Source organism: Elaeis guineensis, chromosome 13 (assembly GCF_000442705.2).
Source record: "Elaeis guineensis isolate ETL-2024a chromosome 13, EG11, whole genome shotgun sequence".
Classification (NCBI taxonomy): domain Eukaryota; kingdom Viridiplantae; phylum Streptophyta; class Magnoliopsida; order Arecales; family Arecaceae; genus Elaeis; species Elaeis guineensis.
In genome coordinates, this window is record NC_026005.2 from 27,349,310 (window position 1) to 27,371,275 (window position 21,966).

At 35.4% G+C, this 21,966-nt stretch overlaps 1 protein-coding gene and 1 non-coding gene across 3 annotated transcripts; both read right to left on the bottom strand.

Annotated features, from left to right (window-relative positions):
- Positions 1-1,376: 1,376 nt before the first annotated feature.
- Positions 1,377-6,452, bottom strand: LOC105056178 (protein neprosin). 2 transcript variants are annotated; one of them, XM_010938279.4, is made up of 7 exons: positions 5,832-6,446; positions 5,662-5,748; positions 5,346-5,558; positions 4,330-4,494; positions 3,617-3,670; positions 3,187-3,333; positions 1,377-1,935 (listed from the first exon to the last, which is right to left on the bottom strand). In XM_010938279.4, the coding sequence occupies exons 1-7, from the start codon at positions 6,030-6,032 to the stop codon at positions 1,558-1,560; spliced, it is 1,245 nt and encodes a 414-aa protein (XP_010936581.1). In that variant the 5' UTR covers positions 6,033-6,446; the 3' UTR covers positions 1,377-1,557. The 2 variants fall into 2 exon arrangements, with proteins under 2 accessions (XP_010936581.1, XP_073104248.1); XM_073248147.1 differs by lacking the exon at positions 1,377-1,935 and adding an exon at positions 2,525-3,054 and having other exon boundaries at positions 5,832-6,452.
- A 14,975-nt stretch (positions 6,453-21,427) lies between these two features.
- On the bottom strand, positions 21,428-21,534 carry LOC140853530 (small nucleolar RNA R71). Its single transcript, XR_012136600.1, has one exon. It is a non-coding gene; the product is annotated as a small nucleolar RNA R71 (small nucleolar RNA).
- Positions 21,535-21,966: the final 432 nt, after the last annotated feature.

Sequence of the window (21,966 nt, forward strand, 5' to 3'; positions counted from 1 at the left end):
CTGAAACTTCTTTTGTAAGATTTCTTATGGACTTCACCAAACTACACTTAGAAGCACTCCAGTCTACTCCAAGACCGACCTCTCCATCTATCCTCCAGAGTCTTGCAACATCAATTCTCATCAAGATTAGCTTTGTAGGTTTTTGGAGCATGACCCATTTGAGAAGAAAAAGATAGGAGAACGAAGTATAGAGGATTACGATTGATTGTTCTAATCTTCTGCTTAACTTTTTTTAAAATTTAGATTCTTCAAGATTAGCTTTGTGAGTTTATAAGATTAGCTACAGATCAAATGAATCAGTAATTCGAATCATTATAAATCCAAAAATCCTATCAATCATATAATTTTTTTAGTAAATATAAAAAATAAAAAAAAAAAGAGATAATCAAGATTTTTGTGACCTCAAAGTTCAAATTTTTTAATACTTGATAAAAAGGACAGTGACGAAGGCAATCTCGATGGTGGTGGCAGCTTCCATGATGAAGGATTTGGAGATAGTGATGGTATAGATAAAGGTGCCCACGATAGTTCAAGAGATGGAAAGGTTTTGGAGGGGATAGTGGTGGAGAGAAAGTGGTATCAACTTTCACTATATATCACGTGATAACACGCGACATTTCATTGGATAAAAGTATAAATCAATGAAGAAATTATAATATTATAAAAACTTAAAAATTCGATTGCAACAAATTAAAATTCAAAATAAAAATAAAAATATTTAAAAAATTTAAAATTTTTAAAATAATTAATTTTTTTTTTTTCTTTTTCGAGATCAAGGGAGGCAACATACACTTGTTTCATTGAGTCAGAGAGATATGACTCTTACCCGTCACCACTCCCTTGAATGGATTGATTTTTCTCGCTCTTTTTTTTTACCGTATTGCTTTGTCAGCAAATACAGCCTCTTTAAACTTTTAATCTAGCTGTTTTCACTATGAAGTCTATTTCTCTTGGAAGGTATTTTATCGGAAAGATAGCAATGAAGTGCCAATACAGAAAATTTTTCCGTTATTTGATTCGCCTATATAATACAGATATTGGATGCATGGCAAGATTCTCGCTCTCTTAAATTGAAGTTGAAAAGTGTTAACATCATTTCCTCTGAAATGAGTTTGAGTAACCTTAGCCAGCATATCTGGTGAGAGATCATTTTGACAATGCTCTAAATCCGGAGTGAAATGTCAAAATTTATTACAGCCGAATATGAAACAAGCTCCTCTAGAGAGGATAATGGTCAATTATGTGGGTTAGTGCGCACACACATGATTAAGACAAAACGTTTTTAAAAAAGCTTGCTTAATAAAAATGCTAGAATATATATTTATGAGTAATATGATGAGGAACGATAAAGAAACGGAGATACATACACAAGCATAGTATATTTCTCACTATTTTTTTTTTCCTGAATATACATTGTCCTCCAAAAGTTGTGTAATATGATGAACAAGAAAGAAGAGATTCTTCTGTAAAGCCAAGAATGACTGAAAAATAACCTTCACAACCCACCTCAAAAAAATATTTAGCAAAAAAAAAAAAAAAAGAACTCTCTCATATGTTCTAAGGGCATCTCACGTTTCTTCCCGGACCTCCATAGTAAAAATAATTTCCCCAGACCCTGTTAATGCCTCCTTGTATATCATAGCAATTTGGATGGTCAGCCAAGACTCGCAGGTTGGGCACGGGGATCAAACTATTGTCCCAATCAACAATCTGCAAATTTCGAAAGTAAGCAGCTCTTCGAAAACCTTCTCTGGCAAAATGCCCACTGCCCATTTGCGTTGATGTGTGGAATCCGGAGGGTCGAGTATTAACAATCTCCCCACCAAATTGCACCATGTTCGCATGCCCTGCTAGGTGGCTAAACAAGAATGAGGGCCAATAGCCAACCAGAATTCGCGATCCAAACTCCAGCCACCAATGTCCATGCTTTGGATCCTAATTATTGCACATAGATATATCGCAGCTTTAGTACACTAGCACATTGCTACTCCTAGGAAAGCCAGCATTCTATCCACACGTTGTTAACAGGATTTGTTTGAAAAAAAAAATAAAAATATTTAATATTATTTCCATTGGGCAGATAAATATTGTACAGAAGAAAATATAAAGAATGTATAAAAAAATATTTAAGTTTATTCAAGATACTATAATAAAAATGACTATTAGTGATATTTTTAAATATTATAAACTAGAAAAAATACCATTATCAGCATTTTAAATTCACCACCAAACTACAACTTATATTATTAATATATAAAAATAATTTATTTAACTTATTAACATCATTCATAAATAAGTAATGCTAAGAATATATACATATAATAACATATTTTATAAGACAAAAATAGACCAATGTGATTAAATTAAATTATATATAAAAATTAATAATTTAAAATTTAATAATATTTTTTTAAAATCTTATAAATTATAATATTATTCATCAGCATATTAGTTAAATACTGTAATAGCAATTTTAATTTTCGATACTTTAGGTTATATATGATAAAATACAAATGGTATTTATAATAAAATATGACTAATAAAAAATATTTATTAAAAAACAGTGATATTTTTATCAAAATATAGTAAAAAAATTTAGTGATACATAATATAAAATGATATGAATAATTTATCATCAAAAATTATTTTTATTATAATAAAAAAATAAAATTTGAAAAATAAAGGATAAAAAATGTGCAACAATCCAACGCCGTGTCTTGCATTAGGCCTCCTAAGACCTCGTGCAAAGTTTTGTTGAAGCAATAAAAAGTAGCCGCGTCATCCCATGACGGTGGCTGACGGACGGTAGGGTAGGCAAAGGTGAGAGGTACACCATAATCACCCACCAGCCTTTGGGGATCGGAACCACTACCGCCACTAAGTGGCGGGGCCCATATATTGGCAGTAGCTGGAGTTGTACAATGTATTTTAGTATGAAAGACTCGCACCATATCATCATCGAATGGTAGTGCGGTGCCGATACAGGGAAATGCAAGCACCCGTTCCTTTCTTAATAAAAGCCAACCCTCACCAATTTTGGTTCACCTTCTGAAGCTGATGGCAGTGGTATCATAGGGTTAATTAAGAAGATGTCAGGTTATGGAGTCTATTGTATACCTACTTGGTATGTAAGTTACAAATGTCATAATTGTTTTTAATATAATAACAAATTTAGTTTGAATTTACCTTCCACACTAGCAGGCTGATATCAAATTGCCCGTCATTATAAGTTGACTTTGGTGAGATAGCCGCTCCAATAGCAATCTTATTATTTGTTTGAACAAAGCCCGAGCACAAGAGGTTGTAGCATCCAGTCTCTCTGTATGCATCGGTCTACATTAAGAAAAAAATATATGTTTAGCATTAAATAGATATATTAATTTGATATTTAATTACTTTAATTGGATGATATAAAAAATGAAGATAATAAGAATGAATGCAATATGGTGTAATGATTTTTTTTTAACTTTTAGTTATGTTTGTTTTATCTCTTCTTCTCTCATTTCATTGAACAATCAGATACTTTTGTCACTGTTTTGCTCATAAAAATAAAATACAATATAAGTTGTACATTATGACTAAATCTAGTTGGTTTAAGGTCAAGTGATGTACTTACTGTCCAATATGTGAAGAACCTGGGATTAGTATCCCCATATAGCTGTGGACTGATCTGAAAATAGTCAAAAAAAAAAAAAAAAATGCATCCATTATTTTACTGAACATGATAGAATCAAATAAAATAGAAAATATAATGTAGTAAATGCACAAAAAATCACTGTAATTAGCAAATTTTAAAAAATAAATTATAATTATAGAAAAATGGCTGTTTCGACTAAGCCAGGAATAACCAATCCCCTCAAAGAAAAGAAAATTCATCCGTCATCCTGTACCGGCCACTGGTCTTCCACTTCAACTTCTCTTGTAGAAGTCCAACATTCCCAGAAAATTACAAAAAAAAAACCTATTTTTTTTGTAAAAAATCTTTATATTATCGAAAAATCATCTGCTCCACAGCAAACTTAGAAATGATTGCATTTGTCCAAAAAGAAAAAAAAAAAAAAAGTTAACAGGAGTTTGGTAAAACAAAGGAAAGCTGTTTTGTTCACTGCACTATCTATACTCTGCAATAGATTTGGTCGGCAAGATGTTGCAGGAATAGCACCCTAGATTTTGTTAGAGAGATTTCCCAAAAAGATCCACCGATAACGATGTACATTGTGCATCGGAGCCTGGATATATACTAGTGTACAAACCCCCAAAAAATTAATAAAAAAAAGAATTTGTAAAAGTCATAAATATAAAGCAATCCAAAATGGTTTTTCATTTGACCTGCCATCCAGCTTCAATGGTGTTGAGATCATGGCCAAAAGATCCAGAGATGACCCAGATTTGCGACAAGCTGAACTCAGATGGACTGGTTACTCTCGGTGCCCACACATTCAAACTAGCTTTTGCACCATAATACTGATCTCCCGTAACATACCCAACTGCATGCTGTAACCATGTTGTATTTATTTATAAATGTCAGCAAAACATTAAAGATATGAATGCCTTACCGGAAGTCTACGAAGGTCTCATATCTAGGCATCTAGATTCTAACTAATCTATCATTAAAAAGAAATAAAATAAAATACAAGTTAGCCTTGTGCTTGAGAATTTCTTGAAGTTAGGTCAACTAGAAGCTACATATATGACAGCTCTGCAATGATTAAACAAGTTCAGTCAAGGGTCTCATTTTGGTTCTGTTTCTGAAGCTGCCGTAGTTGCACAGGAGGGCCTTGTCTTATTTTAAAAGAATATGGTTTGGTGTGTAGTTTATGGCATTCAACCATGAATCCTACCCCCTTATCTCGTTGCAATACAGGGATCTAGTCCCATCATATATCATCCAATATGAAGTGGGTTTTTTAAACTCTTTTTCCAACCCAAGCTCTCATTTTGTTGTGAAATCCACCATTTGACTAGAAACAAAAGCTCTAATTTTGTTTTCTCCTTTTGGGAAAAAGAACTAAGGTTTTTTTTTTTTTTTTTTTATTGCCCTTCGGGTATCAGACCTTCCGTTCTTTACCAAAAAAAAAAAGATGCAAAATATGGTTATTATTTATGGAAGAAGAGGCGAAATTTACCAAAGGGAAAGGCAGTTATTATATAAGTCATCTGCATATGTCTCTGTGGAAGGTAAATAAAAAACGAAAAATTAAAGTTTTTTTTTTTTTTTAATCTTGTCCGGCGCCTGATTCTAGCTGAGTGATATTTAACATTCCTTTTTTTTTTTTTTTTGTTCCTTTTAATTTGAAATTTCGAGTGATTAAAATTGAGAACTCTGTGAGTTCGTTTGGGCTGACCTCATGGCCGCTGCTCCTGGAATCGCGCCGCACTCTCGCCGCTGGCTTCCTTCCAAATTTCAGAATGGAGGTAGCTCTCAGTATATCTTCTTCCGTCGTTCTCCTTATCGGCACGGTTCCTTCCGGGCAGGATTCACCAGTAAGCATCCACGCCTGGAAGGTATCATTCACTGCAGCTGTCTGAATGGAGCCTTTGGGTCTCTCTGGTGGATCCTGCAAGTAAAAGATTATGAAACAACTTCTCTCATTCATGAGCTTAATTAATTCCGAGCTCGCAAAGACTCATCAGAGAAAAATCAAAATCTCGGTCGGTTACCAATGGCTTCTGTCCTATCAATTTTGGATGATCAAAAGCTGGTTGGAGGTGAGATGGAACACAGTCTATGAAATCACCATCAGGACTCTGCATATTGGCAAAAAAACTCAAGTCATGAACCTCCCCTGAAAGAAGAGAGAGAGTAAAAGGAAGGAAGGAGACGTCGATGCCTTAATTGTCTTGAGCGAAGGCTTGTTGAGCCTTTTTATATGGGCTCTAATCCTCCTCCTATACTTGAGTAGTTCCTCGCCGGACCGAAGCGTACTGCTATTTGCCGCCGACGCCGAGAGGACAGGACTGGCGGCTGCCAGGAGTAGAAGCACAGCAAAGATGGCAATGATTGAAGGACGCTTGCAGCAGCTAGAAGCCATCCCTGGGGAATTTTGGAGCTGTGATCCTTCTTCTAGAGCTGTCTGTATCTGGGGACATCAGCGTGGTTGTCTTCTTCTTGTATGTTCATATGGCCCTTCCCTTTGTTTTTGTCCAGAGGAACACAACTCCCACTTCCAAGCAACCTCCCCCCCTCCCACTCCCCACTAAACAGAATAATTATTCATGGAATTCAATCCACCACCTGCTCCCTTCTCACCACTTCCAATGCTGAGAACCCCCACAATAACAATAAACCCATCCCTCCCTCTCTTTATATTTTATCTCCCTGTCTCTCTCTCTCTCTCTCCGGTCAGCTTCAAATACCACGGTAGTGGGCTCTGACAGGCAGAACTTTCAAGCATGAGCTACTAAAATATGAAAGGACTAATTGGGTGGGGTTTTTTAGAGTTCCCTCCATGTGGCCATGAGGGAGCAGCAATAAAGGGGGGCGGATGTGTTTTTAAAGGGGCACCAGCTGTTTTTACTATTTTCTTCCTTTTCTTTTCCTCCCAAATCATGAGTTTTATTGGTAGGTGGAGAAAGGGAGGGATTTCCGGCCTTCCAACACATCTTACGGCCCAGCAAACAGCCAACTTTAGCTTTTCTTTTCATCACTCTTTTGTAACGTTTTTTTGCGGACATGTCCTTGTGGTTCGTTCCCTCTCTTTGGCCACGGAAGCGAGCTTAGTCTTGGTTCTGGCCTTCTGAGTTCCCCCCTAGTAATTTACTTGGACTTCCTTTCTCCGTTCCCCAGATATTCTTTGTCAGTTAAGGTGGTTGGGTGGCTCTTATTAACAAACCAAGGCTGGTTCACATTTTATCTCTGATATAAACGGCTCTCCTTGCTTGTTCTAAGTTTCAGAATTTGTAGGTCTGATTTAGGTATCTCGGTCACCTTATCGTTCTTCTCTGTGTCGGTTATGTGGGTATGTTGATGTGTATACATGAACTGGAGCCTGGAGGTACTTTTATTGTTAATTTTTTTGTTCTAGCTCTTTTTAGAAGCAAGTGGAATTTATGGTGGGGGTACACTTCCTTTGTCTGTAGCTCGCGATAGTATTTAATGTAATGCCTCCCATTTATTCATATCCTGGTTCTCTAAATTCAACGGACTCCTTCCATGCCTCTTTGGAGGCAAACGTGGTGTTTAGTTGCTTATTTCGGTTACATGACCATTGTCTTAATCCTTCGTTTGCGGGAAAGATATAATACCGATCCTATCAAAGCCAGCAAACCTTATCGCATTCTACTCAATCCATAAACAAATTAAGCAGTTGATTAAAATAAATTGATTTTTTTATTTAACTACTCAGCAAATCTTTGATGTAGTCTAGCCATCCTATTCTTGCTTCTATGTTGTAGCTGGTTTATCTTTTAGATCTGTACGCTTTATGATCAGCTTCCAGGTTGGGACTTCAAAGTCCAAAATAAGAATGGCAATCCAAATGAGAACTATTACCGCAGATTCCCGAGATCAGGCTGGGGTCAGATGAGTCAAACTATACTGGTTTCGACGAAGCTATCGGTCAAGACTGCTGAATTAAAAGTTGGATCTATAAAGAAATTCTCTTGCTAGAATTTTTTTGAGTAGGGACCATCCGATGTTATCATATGAAAATCTAAAAATAATGAAAAAAATAAAAATAAAAGAATAAGAACACTTTAGAGATTTTTCAGATTTAACCGAGAGTCACTTGCCTCTCTATTTACCGAGAGAGATCGGTGACTATTTTCACGATGAGCAACAATCATTTTCATAACGATCGCATGTATAGCAATCATACTCCATAGTTAATACGTGATTCAAATGAGTTGCAACAGATAATACATGACAATTTTGGGCACCTTATTTTGTACGGTAACAATCAAATAATAATTCAGAGTGTAATGGCTACTTAATATCATGGGCTGATGCGATGGTTATTTCAGACCGTCCATTGCTAAGTTGATAAGATTAATCATTATTGATCTGATCTTCAATAAAAATAGAAGTCAAACAAAATATCCATGTATGAAACAAATATAAAAATAGATCTTAATAATTGACACTGAATATTTCAAATCAAAAATTAGAAGCAAAATATTAGTTTTTGAAAACAACCGTGCCTCTAAAATAGTTTACCATTTCTCATTTTAAGTTTAAAACCAATGTTAAATGTCTGACTCATAAAAAAAATTAAAAATTTAATTTCAAATCTATTTATTTATTTATTTAATATTTATAGTGATAATAGTTGGTCTTTTTTTTTTTTTAATAAACTTGTTTTATACATAAAAAGAAGGAAATTTTTCTGGCCTCTGTTGGTGGATCCAGCCCCAATCGATCATGCCGCTCTCTCCCCTCTTTCTTTGATTTGACTCTTTCTTCTGGATTTGGTTCTCCTGTTCTTTTGTTGATATGTGCAATACATGGTGCAGAATTGGCTGAAAATTTAGATTACAGACGTAAGCTGAGCTCATAATGACAAGTTAATATAATAATATAAATAAAATTTGAAAGTATTCTATTTGTTTGGGGGCACCAATGTGGGGGCCTTTTTCTCAAGTTCTTTTTATAGGACCCTGGCAATTATGCTCGCCACTTCCATAGCAATCCCTTTATCTCCTCCCCTTTATTTTGTTCCTCTCCCACGAAGCCCACTCACTGCATCTCCAGACTTCGAAAAAAGAAAGCACATAGAATGTTGGCCCACAAAGAGTCACTCCCCTCTGTCGTTAAGGAGCCGGGAAAGATTTAAGATATCTCAGTGGAAGCAATGCTTTCAAGAGCTGGGATGGAGAATAGATTCTAAACCTATTACACAGACAAATACAAAACAGAAGCACATAAGCTGTCCATTTCTTTCATCTTAAAATATTCCATACCTTACAATGATATATAATTATAAGGCTTGCTAGTCTTCTTTGTCAGGATGTTAGACTTTACCCAACAGTTATCGCACATGATCCATTCTCTCCTCTGAGATACTTGATATAATTAGTATCACTACATTAATTAATTAGAAAGAGATTAATTTGATGAAGCATTGGCATAACATGTATGACATACAATAGAAATTGTTTGCTAACTAAGAAATTAAGTGCTAGGACAGCTTCAGTTGTTTCTTTATGAAAGGGACAACCTCTAGAGGTAATTAATTAAGTGGGCGATACTTTTAGAGGAGCTTAAAATAAAATTAATGGAGATCCTATAAATAGACCACATGCATCCCAGGGCATGCGTACGTGTATGTGCAGCATTCGTGAAGACGTAGGCATGCCGCAGCGATTCTCCCACTTGAAGGATATCTACGGGATGTGTCTCATGTGGGCAAGTTTGCAAGCACATGCATGCATGTTTTGAAGTGAGACACTGGTAAGGATGATCTCCAAACTAAGCAATTAGTGTCTTCAAAAGCTTTGTAGGTGACCACATTTTGACACCCACATGGGTGCATACGGCTCTTGTTCAGCATAGGATATCGGTAGAGTAGGCTTGATCACATGTCTAATTCTACTAGCTGTATGGTGTCCACAGCATTGTTATAATAAAAGCAGCATTGTTATCATCGATCATCTAACTATTTATACTCTGAATCATATGAATCAATTCTGGTCGTATTCTAAGTGCAATTTAATTTGGCACATATTATTGAATAAAATGAAGGGCTAATTCATTGTTAGCAGATCAGTTTGATGCAAAATTGATGCACAATAGAGTTATATATATAATACAATGAGAGGAGTGGCTTAGTATGAAAGATAAGAGGATAAAATAATAATCCTTTGATCCACATTAATAGTTCATATGAGTGCCGCGGTTGTCCAAATCATATATCCAAATATCCTTAAGATTTATCTATTTCTTCTTTTTTTAAAATTTTTTTAATACACGCATAAGTGTGCGGCACTCGTCTGAACCGTTGATGTAGATCTAAGAGTTATTATTATGTTCTCTCACTTCTCACATTAAATCACTCCTCTCACTTGATATGCTCCCTATATATATATATATATATATATATATATATATATATATATATATATATAGAGGTAAACATATTTATTCTTGATTGTCATGCAAGTATCCATATATGCCCTAATATTTATTTCGATGCATCATGATAATATTACTGCAGAGTTATAAGGAAGGCAAAATCAACTCATTTATTTTCATTATACATGTACATCATGAATGTATTATTTGATTCAGTGGCATCCTTTTATATGTAATCAAAGATATAGTTCTGAGCGCTGGGTCTATACTCTGTACCTCCCAAGTCAGAGGGGCATTCGAGGATATGCAGCTAAATCAGGTGAATACGTAGGTGGGGTACGTGGAGCTGGTAATGGATCATTAATTTGATAGGGAGCATCTATGTGATTATTTATATTTTTCGAGCAGATAGCTAGCGCTTTAGGGGAGAACTAAGGGGTGCCATTATTTGTGTTAGAGAGCACTGAGGTTGCAAAAAAGATTCCCTTTATAGAGTTTGAGCTATCATATTTTCTAACGGCTGATTCATTTTGCATATAGACCGAAGGCACGTGGTAGGCATATGCAGGGAAATCTTTTCTCATGGTAAGCAGTTGCAGATGAAGACGAGGACGTTAGATAGCACCGGCTTAACTGATGTTCAAATAATTTGGTCGATCCCTTGTTGAAAGGAAAGTACTTGAAATAACTGGATCTGGGCATAAAGCTACAGTGGATGAATGATCCTGTGAAACATGAAGGGGAAAATATGGCTGTCAATAGTTGGAATTGTACAAGATCTAAAAGGTGTTGGATAACCTATGTAACAGTTGGCACCGGTCTTGTATGCCGATCAACTGGCAATAGTTTATCTTCATTGAGCTAAGTGGCCAACGATGACTTGAACTCAACCAAATATGTGCAGGATCGACCAGAGGCCCTTAGATTGCGTCAGTTAATTCAGTGGCTGCCGTACGTGTACCTGTTCAACTATATCTATATGTAGTCAGTTGAGAAATGAGGACCAACGCATTAACATAACAAGACACCTAATTCTTAGTTTTCAGAACATTGCTGATAACCGTGTGGCTTCTCTAGGTAGCACTATGTCATTGTAAATTCGTCTAAAATGCTATGAGACATAGAAGGGAAAGAAACCGAGCGCTAGGTCGGCTCATTAGCTTTTATTTAACGTTTTACCTTTTTTCATGTACAGTCGTCAATTTTCTGACGCCCACGTAGATGTGGAAATATTTTATCTGAAGAGGTGAGAAGAACGATAATCCAGATATGCTGAGAGCATTTAATAACGGCAAGATTTTTTTATGCGGATGCCTAGCTAAAAGGACACTAACTCCATGCTTGCCTCATTAAGACCAACGTATTTTCACCAACCACTAAGATTGGTCCAGCCGTCTCTCTTTTCTTCACCTCCTGTACGAGAGGTCATTCAGACTCTCAGGTCCGGAGCTTTTTAACCAAGTAATCATGATGGTTGCTGTCGTTTTTGTTTGTTATCGACGGGAAGGAAGGCAGGCAGGCAGGCAGGCAAGGCTGAGATTTTAGTTTGAACGACAGGGATTAATGGATGATGGTAAGGATCCGCACTTACTACGAACCAAGGTTGACCCTGCTGCCACTTTCAAATGGCTAGAAATCCAACCAAAACATATGTCGAAGACCTCGTTGGGCATTGATTAACATTTGAAACTGGGACTATATACATATATATACATATGAAAATGGAACAAAATATAGTTAAAAAAGAAAGAAACATGCATGTTTTGTCGCAAAGCAAAAAAAGAAAGTGGATTCAAAAGGCTCTTTTTTTCCAATCAAAGATGCTTGCGATCTGCATGCCTTCCAACAAGGAACGATGAAGGGGTTCCACACCTTTGAGCACCCTCGGGTGTACCACAGGGATAAAGGGGAAGACAAGCCCACCAAGCTCCTGCATGGAAAGAAGTGAACCTGTCCATAGAAATTGTGTAGTGGCAGAAACAGCATTAATGGCCATGATTTTAATTACAAGAAGACACATAGGATGGTACCAACGGTCCCCTCTCACCAGACCATTTTATGAGAGCAGATCAAGAGCTTGTCTACCCGTGTAGGCTGTAAAATCTCAAATGAGCCTTGTAAATCATCGCTCCACTGGTCTCGGCCCTGCCTTGCTTTTTCTGGTCTGGTTCTACTAAGTACATTAATGGAGAAGAAAGGAATAAATGGAGATCCCAAAGATCAATTGCTTCAAAATGTTTTGTCGCTTTCTTAACTGGGAGAAGATAAGCATGCACGATATCATTGCTCTCACTGCTCAAATGATGATATAAAACTTTTTGAGTTTCGGCCTGGCCGATGAACAATAATGAGAATCAACTAAAACCATAATCGGCTATACTAGTCACGACAACTCCAAAAGATACAATAATCTTATCAAAAGTCTTACATGCAGAAAGAGAAACATCGCTGATTAATTCTTAGTGAAAAAATATTAAAGCTTAACTTATCTTTTAAGAAAAAAATTGTTTAACCACAAATAATTGGATAAAGATGGTAGTGTATAGATTTTAACTAAAATAAATGAGATTGTTTAATATATGATACTTACCTTCTAAATGAAGAATATAATACCATGACAAATTCTCCAATCCATTTCACCCAGTTGTTATAGAAGGTTATGATAAACACATTGTTGCATTAGGCAGGGAGAATAACAAAATTCTTCCATTCATAACCATGCTAGAGAGTATAGTTAAGAAAATTGATAAATAAATGCTGCGAGGTCCCATGATTTGATATACATATATAATTTTATATATGAGTATTATTTATGAAGCCATGGTAATGCGCATGAGAGTGATGCAACCAAGTAGGCCAACTACTTTTTAAGTGAGAAACTATATGTGCATGTTATTTACCAACTATTTTCATGTGACGAAAGCCCGATCTTACTGTAATTTCTCTGTGGGCTATTTTGTTTATTTCTTTGTATATTTATGTATTGAGAAATGTAGTGGGGAGGGGTACCAAAATGGAGCTATGACCAATTATCTTGCAAAAGTTAATTTATCTACAGGGAAATATGATTGTTTCTCAATCATCCTACGACTACTCATCATCATTATATGTTCTCTTGTATATTTTTAGCTACATCATCAAGTTGTTGGTTCCATATGCCGTAATTTTTGCATGCATCCTCATTCATGTGGGTAACCTACAAATATTCCATCATTGGATCTCTTTTTCAGTAAACAAGCAATCAAGGTTTGCAATGTAGGTATTTGAGCCCGTACCAATTAGGTACTGTTATGATATATTATGGAGCCAAATCATACCACAACTTAATATATATGAAGATACTTACTGGTTCAATACTAGCTTACCATTTCCTTTTTTTTAATTTTTAAAATTATTTTAATATTTATGGATCTTTAGATTATGATTTTAAGGATGTGTAATACTATTTTGTTTTATATCAACCCTGAGATATCATATGATCATTTAGTGGATGTAATTATCATGTTAAATATAGATTTATAACTTGGGATGCAAATATATATATCATTACTAGTTTAAATTTCATCACCTGCATTTTTCTTTCAATAGTTGCTTTCTTCTTGAACTATTGTTTTTGATTTTTGTTATTCTTTTCTTAATTTTTTTAACTCTATTATCATACTCCCGTTACTTTCAACTTCAACTCATAATGGTAAAAGCTTGAACTGGCAAGTGTAGTAGTATAAATTAGATAGACTACAGTATTCAGATATTTAGATGGGCATGACATTCAAAGATTTAGTTATTGTTATTCTCTTAGATTTATAGTTGCACCTCCGTATCTCTCTTCAACCATCGCCATCCAATTTATAATAAGCATCTCTTATTATCATTAGGACAATTTTCTTTCTAATACCTTCTAAATATGGTAAGAATTTTAAATTTTTGTTATGAATATAAGCTTGCGGTAAAATATACGAATTTTCACATAAAATTTATTTTTTATAATTTTTGAAGCAGACAGAGAAAAACAGTATCCTATATACATCGATCAGAACAATTCTGAACCGAGCGGAATAACGGTTTTGCTCGCTCAGAGTTTTTCAGGCTGGCCTGCATGGGTTCCTGAATGGAGAGGATGTTGTTGGGAACGGTTCGACAAATCATGCCAGTGATTGATGTTGTTCTACTCGAAAGACCTAGCTTAGGTGGGTAGGGGCATTCCATGAACATTTCGAGTTCACCTTTTTACCGCAGGAGTGGCATATGAAATCATGGCAAAAGTACAATGAAATAATAACAAGCGTAAGGTTTGCATTAAATTTTACTGTCAACAAGAAGAAATGATTGGATTAGGAGGCGTCTCATTATGTTGTTTATGAAATGTGAATCAAATATGTCCGTCGGTGGGTCCAAGGGATAAATACTCCCATGTGCATGAGTTGTCCAAGTTGGGTCGACCCCAGCTGGTGTAGCTTATGCTGCTTATCCGATAATGGTTGGTGCCAGTTTGAATGGCTTTCTGAACAAATGTTTTGTACACTTGCGCGTAACCGAGACTTCGGTCATTTCGGTTTTGTAGACGTTTGAGTCAGTTGTTGAAAGCCATCATTTTTATAGTTTTATTTATCATAAAAAAAAAATGGTTGGGAAGAAGACATGAGGACCTTTTTTTTTTAAAGAAATGTGGTAAAACAGGAAACAGCTTTCAGATTACAAGGAGTTGCAATTCATTCAATCTTTGCATGGACTTATAGGATAATCAAAGGCCATGGAGTGTTTGGAAGGGCACAGATTCCTCCATGAGCAAATGAAATAGATGTGCCGAAGATATTACCGTTATGAAACAGTCCCAAGCCTTGCGCAACTCTCTAACTAACATTCGGCTTCATCTCCAGTCAATCCATAGCAATATCTTACAGTCATTCTTGAATTCCAGTGAGTAGTTCCTCGTGCCGAGTCAACCACCTCCAAATTGATTTTTTTTTTTTTTTTTTTGGTAGAACCAAATTGAATTAATTTGATCTGGCCGTTGAACTTTGTTTTCGGTCACTGGCTACCTGTAAAAAAATTTTGTGCTTTTCCGGGTTGTTATAGCCTTTAATGCTGGTGCCACCCGCCAACAAGATTCAAGATTCCATTTGAAGAAATTTACTGGATATATTTTGGTTGCAGTAGTCCACCCCCACCGTACCTCATCTCTGCTAATTATAGGTCGGATGAGGACAGGCATCCGAGACAGACTTTAAGATCCCTCACGGCTTCTCATGCGAGCGGGAGATTCGGTTGAATACATCGGTTTCTTCTTGCCCCATTCCAGCAGTCAGCAATTGATGCCTTCTTATTTGTTGTAGAAATTAGAATAGAGAGGATGGTGAAATTCTTTATGCACCACGGAAGGTGTAGAATGGTATGCATCATCTATAATGATTAGTTTATATATAAAATTAAAAAAAAATTATTTTTCACATATCGTATCTCGATCTCGTATATGAGTCAATCATCACGAGTAATGCACGTGTTTTACACTGGGTGCACAAAAAATTTCTCAGAGAGGATGGCGTTCCAGCCACTGTCCACCCAAAAGAGAATCTCTCTATCATTATCAAGTATGAATTCAATGCTCAACCATTTCCTTCAAGGCAGGACGCTGTCTTTTAACAGCTCTGACCCATTCTGATTCAGGATCATAGATGGCTTTGTAGAATCGTAATTTGGAGCTTCCAATTATGCCATATATATATATATATATATATATATATATATATATATATATATATATATATATATATATATATATATATGGTTTTGAAGAGGAGATTAAACAAGAAACTTGAGATGACGTTGCAAAATTCAATCCCCTGTACATTAAATTAGGATATCCTTCTTTTTTAATTTTCTTTTTCCTTTTTGGTGGAAAATGATGACATCAGCCATTGGTTTTCATATACATTATGATGTTATTGCAAAATCCAATCCCCCGGCATATAAATTAGGATATTCTACGATATCCTAAGGCTATATTCTTATATGTAACGAGCTGTGTTTGGTGGACTTTATCTTGCACTAGATTAGAACACAATGAATCACTAAATTATATTTTTAGATACCACCATTTTTACGGTGCATTTAGTGATCCAACTGAAATCACCATGGTAATCTAATTTTGGGGTGATCTGATTCTTAGTGATCTAAGATCACTATATTTGGTTGGCCATAGTACAATGATTAAAGATCTTCAGATATGTATAAATAATTTGTTTGGAATTCAAAATCATCGACCATATAATATCAAAAATACTCCTAACATATCTCAGATAGAAAAGAAAAAAATGATAGATAAGAGACGAAAGAAAAAAAAAATCTCAGATTATCGTGATTGGGTTGAGAAAACGAAATCACCGCTTCGAGTCATCCTCTCAACAAAGCTTTGGAAGTTGAGATTGAAAATTGGAGTAGAAAAAATTTAAAAAAATATATGATAGATTTTTTTTCTTTCTAATTATCACGGCGAGAAAAGAAAGGATTTTCTTTTCTTCCATGAAGATAATGCCTCAACTATCTTCTCTTCCATAGAGATATGCCCAACTATCCACCCTAGCGCCCATAAAGAATATCGCATATACACACGAAAAAATATCACGGCAAAAAAAGATAGGTTTCTTCTTCTAGGAAGGATATTTTAGTTAACATATTTTAATATAAGATTATCATAATGGAGTGATGTTGGATACCTCTCCTCAAGAGGAGGTTTTCTATCATCATATTGGATGGTGATTTAAGGAATTATGATGATTTAAAATCACTATCACATAGGATCACCATGATGCAACCAAACATGATGATCTCATCATATCCACTAACATCATCTTTGATCTTGGAGTTGATCCCGAGATTGATTTTGATGATAACAAAAGCGTTTGAGTATAAATTGTTAGATTACTAACATGGCTTGAGGATGTGTAGCTTTGAATTTAATTTGCTTATTTACCTTAAGTGTTTTCTGGCAAATCAAAATGGAGAACTACCAATCAAATCATTTGTGAAAGCTCTCTAGACTAGATACACCTTAGAAGAATTTTGATGAGGAATAAAATCAAGTAAACAAGATAAATCTAGCCTAGAAAGAAAATTGAAGAAGAGAAGCTGGTAAACAACTCTTGGCACGATTGGCATGTAGAATAAGCCGACCCAGTCAGAAATTGAGCCAACCCAGTATGAGAAGACACAGAAAACAAAAAGCACAAAAAATAGAATTTTAGGATCCAGAAGACTGAGCCGATCTATTTTTCAACTGAACCGACCCAGTAAGCAACATAGCTGACTCAAGTAGAAAATTGCCGACCAAGTCTGAGAACACATCGAAAGACAGAAAGTCTGATTTTCAGTCTGTTGAAATTTAGCCGACCCAGTTTAAGACTGAGCCAACCCAATAAAGAATTGAGCTGACTCAAAGAAAACTGAGCCGACCCAGCGACCTATAACGGATAGTTTTCGAAAAAAGCACCTTTTTGTCCCATGTATCCTACAATGACTATTTTCGTATCTCTAATAGATCAAACACTTTTCAGAGGATCTCCAGATGATTTTAAGTAATGGAAAACATCAGTATTATATAAGAAAACCTTTGGAGCATAGAAAAATATTTTTTGGAACCTTAGTGAAGATCTTTTCTATTTTTGAGCTGAAAAGTCAAAAGAAAGAGTGTCCTACTGATCTTTTGTTATTCTTCCACCATAGTCAAGCTAAGAGAAGTCAAAGAAGCATCATTGAAGATCTATATTTATATGTCTCAAGCATTCAAAGAGAAGCCAAGTCAACAAGCAAAGCAACTCCAACTTCTTCTCCAAGCTTTATAAAGCATTTTTTTCTCTTTTAAATTTTATTGTTATTGTATTTATTTTCAAGTTTCTTGAGGTGAAAATTTTGAATTGGTCCAAATCTAGAGTTGGACATTATATGTAATTTAATTGTTAGCCCGTATAAAACAATCATTATACGGTTGTGATTGGTGAGCCTAGGATAAAACTAACTGGATTGAATTGTGAGTCCAAAAAAAATAATTAGACTGTAATTATTATAGTGAATTATAGTTGAATACCCAAGTGATTTACTTGAGGAGTGGACGTAAGTGCCGAATTTAGTGCCAAACCACTATAAAACTTTGAGTTTGTGATTATGTGCTTATTTAATTATCATTTTTACTTATTACATATGGTTTACTTATCTCATTAAATACTTATTTACACAAATATCATTTAAATTTTTAAAATATCCAATTCACCACCCCCTTGGGTAGCTATTCTTGGGCAACATATATGGATCATCTCATATCAAAAATCCCCTTGGGGCTAGCAATGCCTTAAAAGAGCAATAGGACGGAAGAACTAATTTGATATTTTGAGTGTCCTCACATGTTATAAGTTATACCTGCAAAATAGGGATGATACAACATTATCGTAGTTCACTTTTTATTAGAGGTGTCAAAATAGGTCGGCCCAGCCTATAAGGGCCTAAAATTTAATGGCTGGGCCGGGCTAGGCCCATCTAAAAAATAGAACAACATATAGCTGACCCAACTCAACCCTTTAAGGGTCGTGGCTGGACTGGACCAGCCCACTAAAATCTAAAAAAAATATAATCTGATAAAAAAATCAATAAATAATATATGCTAATAAATCTATATATCCTTAATTGAAACATCATCAATTCAAACATTTAAAATTCAAAAATTTCATCCAAATATTAATAAAGTATAAATTTAAAGTTTTAAATATCACCACTTCAATAATTCATCACACCAAACAATATAAAATTCAATGTCCACAGCAAATCACATTCCATTATCTTCATTTGCCTCTTCCTCAAGCTACATGATTTATGTCACAAATTGACATAAAAAGTATCAATTAATATCTAAATTATCTAACTTTATTAAAAAATTGATACTTGTTATTATATTTTGCAGAAGAAGAGATCATCAATAGAAAGAACAAGGAAAGAGGATTCCAACGGCGCAAATTTTAAGCAAAACGGAGTTAAATTGATCCAAAAATTGAAGAATGAAGAAAGAAGACTCAATTGGATCAAACCCGAGTCAAATCAGATCAAAATTGATAAAAAATCAACTGATTTGGTGATCTGGTTAGCCGCCTGATCCACAGCAACAGGCGCATGGACCATGGATCCATCGGCGCACCATAAACCCCCCTAACAACCCTCTAAAACCTCTTAGTCCCACATCTAAAGTTTTGAAAACCTTATAACCCCCAAATGCCTATAAAAAGCCCCCAAAGGTCCTTGTTTTATGTATTCTTCCTTCCGATCAAGCTTGTAACCCTAGATAGTGGGGTTTTTAGCTCTCTTCTCAAGCCTCGAGCTTTGAAATTTTTGTAATAAATTTTTTTTATATATATAAAATCTTATTTTTATGCAATTTCATCTCTTTACATTATGCAATTTATTTTTCTTGCAATTAGGATAGTTTAATTTATGCAATTTAATTTTATACAATTAGGTTAGTTTAAATTATGCAGTTTAAATTTATGCAATTAGGATAGTTTAATTTATGAAATTAGGGTAGTTTATTTTTCTGCATTTAAATTTTGCAAGTAGATTTAGATCATGTCTAGCTAAGCATCCCTTCTAGGGTTTGCGATGAAGCTAGATCATGAGTAGGGATTTTACATAGGGTTCTTTCTTTTTCTTAGGGTTTCTTTTTCTTTCTCTTTTGCCAAGAATTTTTGATGAACTACAGTTGGGTCAGAGTCCCTTCATAGTTCATGCTTGATTCAGTGCATAGGAGGAGAAAATCCTAAGGGATCCTAGTTACTACTCCCCTGTAAAGAATCTTGATGGGTTATCGTTGGGCCTTAGTTCCTTCATAATCTATGCTTGAGAAAGACAAGAAGAGTAGTCGTTAGGATCAATAAGAAAAATTCTAGGTAGAATTCCCTAATCTAGATCTAGTGGATTCAAAAACCCTAGATCCTTAGTCTTATTGTCTTTAGCAAACAACTTTCGACTTTCGATTTTTGTTAAAGCTCGCTTGAGCATAGATTTGAAAATCATTTTTAAACCAAGTCTCTGTGGGATCGACCCGTACTCGCTGGTCGTGCTACTCTGCACACCGTGCGCTTGTGATTTTATTTACAAATTTTAAGATTTGCACATCAAGTTTTTGGCGCCGTTGCCGGGGATTTGGCATTTTAAATTGTTTTCAAATATTTGTTCTTCGTGCTTTATAACTCTCTTTCTTTTTCCTTTAGGTTTCTATATTTAGTTGGTGATTGCTGGAAAACTCAGGTACGCTTCTAATTTCTCTTTTATTATTTTTAGTTAATTACTTTTCCTTTAGACCTAATCATTTGAATTTACTTAATCACAAAAAAAATAAAATAAAATAAAATAAAACAAAAGACATTTCATAATCGTGAAGTAAAATATCAAAATTTAAAAAAAAAAATTCTAAATTAAAATCTTTTACATTCTTGGTCATCTTGTTTATTTGCATTTGCATTTTTATAATTAATCTAAGGGCATCAACCCATTAACAAGATAAGGTGGGGATTTCATTACCCTTCCTTAGCCCAAAAACCATCTCCATCATATTGCATTACCTAGACCTTTAATCTTAAAATCAATTAGACGTCAATCTTAAGGAATTCGAGCTCAATAGGACAAGGAACCCTAAGAGTTCTACCAAGTTTGAGTTGTTTGATTAGTTGGTGTCTAGGCAAGTCCCTGAGGGTGGTTTGCTAAATTGGTTCAGTTGCTGGCCTGGCCAACTCGTTTGGTGTCTAGAAAGGCAACGATGAGTGAACCTCCCACCTCTTATACTTACCTGGCTAACTAGTTGATCAATCTCCACTTGGAAGGCTTGAAGGGTCATCTTGGAACAAGTTAGGAGCTGTCTAGATTTAGGTTAACCCTAGGATAGATTGAGTTTAATTTATTGTTTCACTTGTTTGAAAAAAAAAAAATTGTATAAACATCGAGAACCGTACACCTCGTGTGTGGAGAAGAGTGTCGGGTCGTCTAGTTAGAATTGAGTCAATTCCTGTTGTTCCAATGGCTGAACCAATCCAACCCATGACCCTTAAGGATTTGTGTTATCCAGTTGGCTCCATCCAACCATCTTGTATCAGGTTGCCACAACCCACAGCTAACAATTTTGAAATCAAACCTCAAATCATAAATATGCTTCCAAAATTCACAGGATTAGAGGATGCTTATATATTTATTAGAGAATTTGAGGAGGTATGTGCAACCATGAAACTGCAATTAACAGAGGATGAGGTCAAACTTAGATTAATCAACTTTGCCCTTAAGGACAATGCTAAGAAGTGGCTTTATAGTCTGCCAAACTATTCTGTCACTACCTGGGAGGGCTTTGTGAGAACATTTTAAAAAAAGTATTTTCCCCATCATAAAACAGCTAGGATTAGGAATGAAATAAATCAATTTTACCAACTAGCTGGTGAATCATTTTGGAAGTACTTTGATCGTTTCAAGAATCTTTTGACCCAATGCCCACTCCATGGAATAGAAACTTGGAGACTATGCCAGATCATCTATGAGGGGTTAGATCAAACTCAAGAACCATGCTAGAGTCTATGTGCCAAGGCCAATTTATGGACAAAGAAACTACTGAAGCTTGGCAATTCTTAGAAGACCTAGCCGAGAAAAATTTACAGTGGGAAACAACTAGGGAACCTGATAAAGCTACACCTTCAAGAGGAGGAATGCATCAAATTCAACCAACCCTAGCATCAGAGGCCAAGATTGCAACCTTAACACGTAGATTGAAAGCCTTAGAATTACAGAGACCAGCCAATGTAAATCAAATATCTGCACCCATGTGTAAAGGGTGCAATGCATCAGACCATGTCTTAGAAGAATGTTCCTACTCGAATGAGTGTGCACAGGTGAATGCCACCTATCAAGGACCATTGAACAATCCTTATGCACCCACATAT